General features: G+C 46.3%; 1 protein-coding gene across 2 annotated transcripts in view; it reads left to right on the forward strand.

Moving 5' to 3' along the window:
• PAXIP1 (PAX interacting protein 1) overlaps nucleotides 1-6,839 on the forward strand; it is a 32,908-nt gene extending 26,069 nt beyond the window's left edge. For both annotated transcript variants that reach the window (XM_074315061.1, XM_074315062.1), the window contains 8 exons: nucleotides 777-847; nucleotides 2,018-2,120; nucleotides 3,246-3,414; nucleotides 4,739-4,839; nucleotides 5,550-5,684; nucleotides 5,770-5,845; nucleotides 5,940-5,999; nucleotides 6,676-6,839. In XM_074315061.1, the coding sequence (XP_074171162.1) occupies nucleotides 777-847; nucleotides 2,018-2,120; nucleotides 3,246-3,414; nucleotides 4,739-4,839; nucleotides 5,550-5,684; nucleotides 5,770-5,845; nucleotides 5,940-5,999; nucleotides 6,676-6,692 (732 nt within the window). In that variant the 3' untranslated portion in view covers nucleotides 6,693-6,839. The remainder of the gene's footprint in view (nucleotides 1-776; nucleotides 848-2,017; nucleotides 2,121-3,245; nucleotides 3,415-4,738; nucleotides 4,840-5,549; nucleotides 5,685-5,769; nucleotides 5,846-5,939; nucleotides 6,000-6,675) is intronic.
• Nucleotides 6,840-9,753: the final 2,914 nt, after the last annotated feature.

Below are 9,753 nucleotides of genomic sequence, written 5' to 3' on the forward strand. Positions count from 1 at the left end.
GTCTCCGTTTCTGAAAGGGCTGATGGATTTTGGACAGTTGCATCAGATACGCATGTATTTATTTTGGTTGCTTAGACACAGCAGCAGTATTTAGAAAATGTGGGTTGTAATTAAAATAAATAATATTGAAGGGTAGTTGCTTCAAATAGTAAAACCTAAACAAAGAAAACGTCCTTCTGGAAGAATCCCTACGCTTAAGATGTGAAGAAGGGGTGAGAGGGGCGCAGCAGTGGCTGCCTGTGTGGACACCCTGTGGGTCCGGGACCGCCTTCCCCTTCTCCTGCTTCACCGGTGCTGCTGGGTCGGACCCAGCTGGTTCCCGGCCCATGGTGTCTGGGATGGCCTGCAGCCTTCAGCGGCGCTGCGGATCTGATATCATGTGATACCTTTTGTGAACTCTGAGAGTGAAATTTCTGTTTTGGGAAGAGCCTCTTTTTGGGGTTTGTCATTGCTATATTTTCCAAATTCTAAATTGTGATGCGAGACGAAATCGTTGAAATGAAAACTGGAACGTTCTCAGACGTTAGGGGCTGTGGACGTTTGTAATGGGAAGTGATAGGACTGGGTGAATAAAAAGGATAGGCCGAGAAGCCACCCGAGGTTCCCTGAGGGTCACCTGCTCCAGGCTCGTGCGTCCTCATTCTCTCCAGGCTGGTTTTGATGGGGCCGAAGCGTGATTCTGCAGAGGATGAGATAGTTTGGTTATTTGACCTGTAAATCTCTTGGAAAGCACTGCACTGCTTGGGAGACTGATTCAAATAACATTTTCATTCCAGGCTGTGAGACCAACCCCCAAACTGAAGCAGAATGAAGTAACCAATATCCAGCCTTCTTCCAAAAGGGCCAGGTATGACTCTTCACCTCACCTTGTAAGTTGTCTTTCCAGGTCTGTTTAGGTAATGGGGACAGTTGGGAAAGTTTCTAAAATTTTTCTACAGTAAATAGGATTTAAAAGGATCTGCTATTACTTCACAACTTGACCGTGATGTTGTTCATTTTATGGCTGGTGATAAATGGGTGTTTTTTTTCTTTCTTTCTTACTGAAAAAAACTGAACAGTTGACTCTTTAAGTAAAGCCTTGCCAGCCGCCCAGTGTGTAAAGCATCAGCTGCTGTGGTGGGTGGGACTGCCGTGGGCCGGCCGTGGGCGCCGTGAGCTGCGTGTGGGTGGCAGGTGGCAGTGACACACGTGCGTGGCCAGGGCGAGGCAGGAGTGAAGGCACAGCCAGCGCAGGGGCCACCAGGCAGCTCGTGCTCCATTCGCGAGTCTGCAGAGGCTGCACACGCTGTGCCGTGGCCGCTTCCCTGCCGGCCTGTCTGCAGGCAGCGTTCTTTGTCTCTTCTCTGCCCTGCTCCTCAGCTTCCCCTCTTTCTGTTCTCACATCCAGTCAATTTGTAAATCATTGTTTTTCAGTAAAATCTGAATTATGTGATTATATTTTAAGACGGTCATCAAAATGTTACAAGTAAACTTAAATTTTTTTTTTCTTTACCTAGACTTTCTGAATTAAATAGACGCTTAAAATAGGATTTGAATAATTTAAGGAAATTAGAGACTGAGCTTTAATGTAACGTGTGTTCCTGAGTGAGACACCGTTCGTGGGCACTGGAGTGGGAGGCGGGGGGGCAGAAGGCAGAGGCTGGAGGGCGTAGCCTGGGGGACGTGGCCTCTCACCCCACTAGCAAAGGTGCAGTGGGGAGACCAGCGACAAGGAGAAGACCAGCTTGGATGTTCGCCTTTTTAAAGCTGATTTAAAAAGTCTTTTAAGTGAGGGGTTTGACGTGGAAGAGGAGGCAGTTCCTCAGCCCCAGGTCGTCACCCCTTCCTGTGGCGCCAGGACAGTCTTCAGGGGGGACTTGGTGTCGGGGGCGTGAAAGGAAGACGGGGAACTCACCGCTTTGCTCCTCAGGAAAAACCCACACTCATGGAAGCTGTTAAAGCCCTCATCTTCTACAGAACATTTTAATTTCAAGTAAATAATAAAATCGTTGTCCTGTTTTGTCTATTTATTTTACAGAATTGAAGATATACCACCGCCCACTAAAAAGTTAACACCAGAACTGACCCCTTCCGTGCTTTTCACTGGATTTGAGCCTGTCCAAGTTCAGCAGTTTGTCAAGGTGACATTTTATTCTGCTTCGTACAGGATTTGAGCAGTGTTCCTTTCTGCATCTGTTGGCTTTACACTAGCAGTTTATTGAAGTAGCATTTAGCAGGGAGCTCTTATTGTAACAGTCTGTAGTGTATGTTTGTAAAGCATTTGTAGTACACGCAGTCTCGCCGAATGGCTGCTGGCTCCCTGCCTTGTCCCGAGCCATTTCCTACTCAGGGACTTGCTTTCTCTTGGTAGAAAGTAGGAGTCAGGTCAGCAGACCAAGAGCCATGTGTGTAATCGCGTGGACGTTTGCAAGGCTGCTCGAATGTCACGTTCATAGCCAAGTGCAGGGTGAAACGCTCACTCTGCCTCCCCAGGCCTGACGAGACCAGTCCATCCAGGTGACTTTTCCTGGCCGGGTTGGCCCAGGGTGAGTTGTGGGTTTGTGGATTTACATAACTAGTGGGAACGAGATTTTAAATACAGTTTTTGAAATAGCAGCATGAGGATTTGTGGGATTTTATTTTATTTCTTTTTTTTTTTTTGGGGGGGGAGTCTGGTTAAGAGTGACCTGTTAAGTGATACAGGAGGTTAAGCTGACCTGTGTCATGTCAACTTGTAATTTTTTTAAGGACCAGAAACAGTCATAAAGGCTATTATAAATTTAGAATAATTTTATTTTTTCACCTGTAAAATTGAGTCTAGCTATTGAGATCATTTTTTTATATGTTCATGTCTTCTTGGTCAGTTTTCATACCATCATTTTTTAAAATGGAGACAGTGTGTTAAGTGGGCCTCATTAGCACATTTTTCAGCGTGGAAAGTTTGTGGTGGGTACCTCTCACCACAAAATGAACTGCACGGCCCTCCAGGCGTCTCACTTGTTGGGCTGTTACTGGTGCCCAATGGAGAATTGTGTTTAATCTTGGTTTGTGTGGCACTGACTACGGAAATGTACGTTGTAAGTCCTGCTTTTCACCGTCCTCCTGCCGTGCTGTAGTTTGGTTTGGTTGGTCTCACCACTTGTGCCATTTTCCATGGCTGAGAACTCTGTTCCTAAGCCTTGTCTTAGCCACGTCCCCTGTGCAGTGGCTGTTGCGTGGCTCTGGCGGCATCGCTCTCACCTGTCACCTGTGCTCCTCACCTTCAGAAGCTCTATGTCCTTGGTGGGGAGATCGCTGAGTCGGCGCAGAAGTGCACACACCTCGTCGCCAGCAAGGTGACACGTACAGTGAAGTTCCTGACGGCCGTCTCGGTGGTGCAGCACATCGTGACTCCAGAGTGGCTGGAAGAGAGCTTCAAGTGCCAGAAGTTCGTTGGTGAGTGGCTTCGGGGCCTCAGCTTCTCATGCCGCGTGAGCGTGAAAACTTTGTCTTGAGTTGATCTCCGTGTTATCCCAACTCACCTCTTACCGTTTTTTCATTGTGAATTTCTCTATCAGAAACACCAACTCATTCTGGGTCATCCCTCACCAGTTTTCAGAAGGCATATCAGCCTAAATTTTTGCCCCAGAAATTTACATTTCCAATACATTACTTCCTGTGTGACAGTACTTTTTTGTCGTTTTTTAATTCATCATTTCCTATTCCTCCAATTTTTAGACTTTCTTCTTCCACCTAAGTCAACATAACTGCCTTGTTTCTCTCCTGACTGGCTGATCGATTGACTTTGTATTTCTAGCAGTTGTTGAACTTCAGCGTTTCTTTGTGATATGATTGCTGTTGCTCAGGGGAAAGCAAACTGGCCCACGAGCTAAGGATGGTTTTTACGTTTTTAAAGCATCATTTCAAAAGAATAAGGAGGCTACGTACCAGAAACAAAATGTGGCCCCTAAGTCCTAAAATTTGTGTCATCTGGTCGACCCCAGTTTACCAACCTCTACGCTAGACTCTTCCTCATTCTGTGCTTTTGATGAGTGTGTAATCAGGTTTCAGCTCTCTGTATGATGTTGTTTGGTGCTTGTGGAATGAAGAAGAAAAGCTTTTCTGAATATGAGACATATTCATAAGAAGGTTAAGATATTCCATTATCTGTAACTTTTGAGAAATTTGATACTAAAGTGTTATTTTTACTTTGAAAACTCTGAAAAATCAGTCAATTAAAACTTCTCAGAAGTCTTCAAAGTTTGGTAAAACTATACTTTATAAATTGCTATGTACTTTCATATACTTAAAAGGAATATATTTTTGGTAAACCTATAAAATTTAACTAATTCATTATCAGCTAATTGAGTGTAATGCCCCTCTGGTCGTGTGGTCACTTCACGTACACGCTGTCGCTCCAGGACTGGAGTTCTTAACCTGGGGTCTGGGCTGGGAGAGTGAACTCCCTGAGGAGTGTGTGGGCTCGTGCTTGAGGGTACGGATGGGAGGTGCATTGACGAGAGAGGGCCCCCAGCTTTCAGTGCGTGCTTTTCAAGAGTGTATCGCCCCAAAGGGTTAAGAAACAGTGATGTGGGAGAAAGAATGTCTGCCTGTCTGTTTTCAGGGGCAAGTAAGTGAACTATAGTAGGGCAGACTTAAGTATTCACAGGTTTGACAGGTAACGGTGAGTCATGAGTAGGCTGTGCCTGAGGAGCTGGGAGAGCCCTGGGGTGCACATCGTGTGCTGCCCTTTCACACCCTGTGCTGTTCTGTTTTCCAGACGAGCAGAATTACCTTCTCCGAGACGCAGAGGCTGAGGTGCTCTTCTCTTTCAGTCTGGAAGAGTCCTTGAAAAGGGCCCACGTCTCTCCGCTCTTTAAGGTATGTCTCAAAGGAAAGACTGATACGTCGCGTAGATGTCACAGTTCATACAGCTGAAGGTGACAGTGACGTGAGGAAAGCACGTGTGTTGCGTGGCTGGTCCTCCTGGGATGTGTTCCAGGAAGTCTCCACCAGGGCAGGGCTGTGCCTGCAGAGCGCTGGTCTTCCTGTAACTGGGAAGAATTGATGCAAAGCTAAATACGTCAGCCTACTAGAGATGGGCCTTATAACCTACCTGGGTGTTTATGAATAGTTTAAGCAGTAGGAGACTTTAAGTTGATTTTTTTGCTTTTAACAAATATTACTTAATACTATTGTCATTAAATGTCTCATTAGCTGGAGAATGGAGATGATTCTTGGAAAAAAATCTTAATTAGATGTGTGCCTAAATAATTCAGGACTGAGGATTTTAAAATATTTGTTACATACTTAGAACAACTTGGAAACTTGATGTCAACGAGTGGATGAGATCATCAGTAAAGACAATGTCTAGTTACTTGTATTATTCGTGGGTCATACCTGTCATGTGCAAGTGCTTTTCCCCGGGCTTCCCCGAGGCCCACGCAGGCTGGGGATTGGTGGGGGATGGTACCTAGTAGCTTTAGGAACTTAAACATTTTGTCGAAGCTCTCAGGGCAGAATTTATGAAAAACTACGTACTGTGAAAAGTCAAAGCATTTTAAAACCCAGTCCACATGATTTATTTTTAGGCAAAATATTTTTACATCACCCCTGGAATTTGCCCAAGTCTCTCGACTATGAAAGCGATTGTGGAGTGTGCAGGAGGGAAGGTGTTATCGAAGCAGCCGTCCTTCCGGAAACTCATGGAGCATAAGCAGAACAAGGTGCGTGGCCGGGAGAGGCGGGGGGCTCAGTGGCGTCCTTACGAGTCTTTGCTCGGTCACCGGTAACTCATCTTCTTCTCCTTAGAGTCTGTCAGAAATCATTTTGATATCCTGTGAGAATGACCTCCACTTATGCCGCGAGTACTTTGCCCGAGGAATAGGTACGGGGCGGGGAGGGGGGGCCTGCCGTCGCGTCTCTGCGCGTGCACACAGCAGCACACGGCGTCATGCTAAGTTCTGTTGTCGCCTTTTCAGATGTTCACAACGCCGAGTTTGTCCTGACCGGAGTGCTTACACAGACGCTGGACTACGAGTCATATCCTTTCGGAAAGGTGCTCGCTGCAGAGCCCTGTGGTTAGCCGTGGGGAGCCCGGGCTGGAGGGACGGGATGGGAGACCCTTCGCACCTTTGCAGATACCCTGCCATACGTCTTGTTCTCACATCTTTTCCAGACTTCTACCATCTACCGCCATTCATATTAATATTTGTGAAGGTCTGCTCAGTGCAGCCTTCACCTGCGGAAGGTAGAATTGCTCTGAAAGTTTTGTGGGCATCTCAGGGGCCTAACTCATGCCTCTAGCCTGGAAGTAGCTGGCTGGACTGTGCCCCAGTGGGTGGTGTCGTTTCTGGGGCTGGCAGTGTCCTCGAAGAGGCAGGCGGGCCCGTTTTCTGTGGTGGGGCTTTGGGGTATCAGCCTGTGGGGGGTGCTTGGTGCACGTCAGCTGAAAGAAGGGTCAGCTGTGGCCAGGTCTCAGCCCTGGCCACAGTGGGTCACCTGGTGGGTGGCTTTACTGAGCATGAGTGCTGGGCCCGCCAGCAGAGTGCGGTGGAGCCCTGCGCAGGCTGCGTCCGCTCCCTGTGGTGGGGACGTGCTGCAGGACCGGGCGGTGGGTGAGAAAAGCCCTGAGGCTTCTTACTGAGGGCGTTCGGGCTCCGCCTTGGAGGTTTCTGTTTCACATTGTCCTTGAAGGTTGTTTTCCTCAGCAAGCTACATATAAATTTAACTGATGCGTCCTGCGTTTCGCCTGGAGTGCGGTCGGCTGTGGCCGTGGCCGTGGAGGCCGGGATCCCTCCCACACCCTTGTTTTCCAGCTGCTTTCTTAGGGGACAAGCGTTTTAAAGCAGGAGAACAGATATAATTAAATATACTGCATCTTTTTCAGGTGTGTGATTTTTATTCTGAGGAACATAAATTATGTTTTGTACTATATGACTTTGAGAGCCCACCTTAGGTTTTTTGATTCCTTTGCCAGATTTTTAAATGTTTTCACACACTGTTAATGGAACTTTAGCTACAAATGCTGTAAATAAAGACTTGCTATCTCTAAATTATGGATTTAAAGATTTGAAATGTTTTGTACTTTATTTCTTATACTCTTTTCTTTTATATTGATATCCTGCCCACATTTTAAATAAATGTACTTTTGAACTTTATTTAGAATTGGGTGATCCTTTGTTATTCCATATTTTTTGCATAATTTATGATTTACATCAAACTGGATCACATTTTAAGTAATTTCAAGGCAAAGTATTTTCTAGTAAATTTTCACCTAAAGAAATAGTTTCTGGAAGGCAGCCATTCTCTATCAATGTAATAACTAGACTTCCAAGCAGAGGTATATTCAAAATACTTAGCAGTCACGACAACCCAGGCCCCAACCAGGTAGAACCATTAATGCCGCAACCGTCCCCACCCATCCTGCTTCCATTCCTAGTCTGGTTCTAATGCACTTCCTGTTGGGTCGCAGGTACCACCGTCTTTTCAGGTCAGTGACTGCTGCTGTGCTAATGCCTGTCATGTGTCCTGTAAACGCTCAGTGTCTGTAAGACCGATTCTGTCAGCTGCTCAGAGTTGCTCTCACGTCACCGTGCTCATCAGATGCGTCCCTGAAACTCTGAATTTGCTTCCATAACATAATTTCTGAAATGTCGTCTTTGAAATATTTGTGATGTACTCGAGAGGTTACTTAATTGCACGATCGCTACGATTGAATTCTCGAACACAGGCTGGGGGAGGAGCTCACGTATTAGAAAATGTTAACCGAGCGCGAGTCTCACGTTTGGGCGTTCTCGGTGTTCAGCGCATTGTCAAGGCCACGTCACTTCAGGAGCTGGCACAGCTCCACTCAGGTGGCGCCACATGGATGATGTCTGCCAAGAATCTGAACCATACATGTAATTTTAAAAAATGTAGTTACAGTGAAACTTTTTAAAAATAATTTTAATTGTAATTATTTAAATCAACACATCTGAAATCCTGTTTCAGCTACTAGTATTTTAAAAAATTATGGAGATAGTTTTACTTGTGTTTGATGCTCAGTCTTTAAAATCCATTGTGTACTTTATACTTAGAGCACAACTCAGTTCTTCCAGTGTTTTCATTGGACATATTTTATCTATTTATATTTCATGCCACTTACAGTTTAAAAAGTAGAATTGGATGCCCAAGTGGTTCTTAGCACAGGTGTTTTCCAGTAGTCGAATGAGTGTCAGTGTTTAAATTCAAATGAATTAATGTTCAGTAAGATGAAGCCCGCCTCTCGCCTGGGAGCTGGTGGCATCTGAGGATGGGGAGCGCCCTCTGCCGGCCGACCCGGGAGGTGCAAGTGCCAGTGATGGACGTGCAGGGCCCGCCCACATGACTCAAGGACGCGACCCTGTGTCCCTGGCCGCACTCCCTGGTACCGACCAGTCGCAGGAGGTGTGGTTCTGCCTGTGGGTGCTGGGCTTTGAGAGGGAGTGTGGAAGGACAGTGAGTCAGACGTGCCTCAATCCCCCAAATATTTGTAATTTAAGAAACAAATATGAGTGGTAATAGCCACACAACAGACTATTTTCTTTAAATATTGTAGCGTAGAAAAGAACAAGGCTGGCGAGATGGCTGTGCCCACAGCTGAAACCCGAGGGCTACCCGCTCTCCCAAGTGACTTGATTTTGTTGAATTAAAAAGTGTGCCGTTAAGGTCTACATGTGTGGGACGCTAGCTGCCTCCTGCACACCTTCCAACAAAGCTCATCCTGCCCACTGCCCTCTCACTCATGGTCCAAGCCTTTTCACACTTCATAGCCGCGACCCCTCCTAGGTGCTGTGGCTGAGAACCTGTCCCCTGCCCTGTGCCCTGCCTTCCTCCTTCCGCCTCCCCGACGGCCTTTCCGAGCTCTGCTCACGTCTGCACCCACAGTAGCACCGCAATCACCTTCCTCCCTCGGAAATCTGAGCGAGCCTTCCACCTTCTCTGCCGGCCTCCAGGCTCTTCTCTTTCCACTCACCCTCCATGCTGTCACAAGAACAGTTTTTCTGAAATAAGGTTCTGATGGTCACATTTCTGCTGAAAAGAAGCACTCAGGTTGTGATGTTTCAAGTCTTAACCTTGTGTGTCATGCACAGCCTGCCCCTCATTCCATTGTCACAGAATTAATTCCTGCCCCTCGTGCTAGAATAACTCCCATTGCTACCTGGCGAGCCTCCCTGCCCACTAAGACCTGTAATCCTTGCCTGGTTCTTCTAGGCTTTCTTTGTAGCTTTTTCCTCTCTGGCCTTAGCCCTTTGACACTGTAATAAATGCCTTCCAGGCATGTAGACACATCTGTAATCTGTCCGTCCACTGCTGTGATAAAGCTCAAGCAACACAAACCATGAATGGAACCACATCAAAATGAAAAACTTGTGTGTGTCAAAGGACATAATAGAACGAAAAGGCAACCCGTAGAATAAGAGAAAATATTTGTAAATCATAGATGTGGTAAGGGGCTAATACCCAGAATATATATAAAGAACTACAACTCAACAACAAAAAACCTGATTGAAAAATAGGCACAGGTTTTGAATAGACATTTCTTCAAAGATGTATGCATCAATAATAAGCAGATGAAAGAACGCTCAGTATCACTAATCATTAGAGGACTACCAAACCCACCATGACATGGTCACGTCACACCCAGGAGGGCAGCTACGATCCGAAACCAGCCAACAACAGCAGGAGTTAGTGAAAAAATGGACAAGTTAAAACCCTTGTGTGCTTGCTGTTGGTGAGATTATAAAGTGGTACAACCACTGTGGAAAACAGTAT

This window comes from Rhinolophus sinicus, linkage group LG11 (genome assembly GCF_036562045.2).
Source record: "Rhinolophus sinicus isolate RSC01 linkage group LG11, ASM3656204v1, whole genome shotgun sequence".
Taxonomy (NCBI): domain Eukaryota; kingdom Metazoa; phylum Chordata; class Mammalia; order Chiroptera; family Rhinolophidae; genus Rhinolophus; species Rhinolophus sinicus.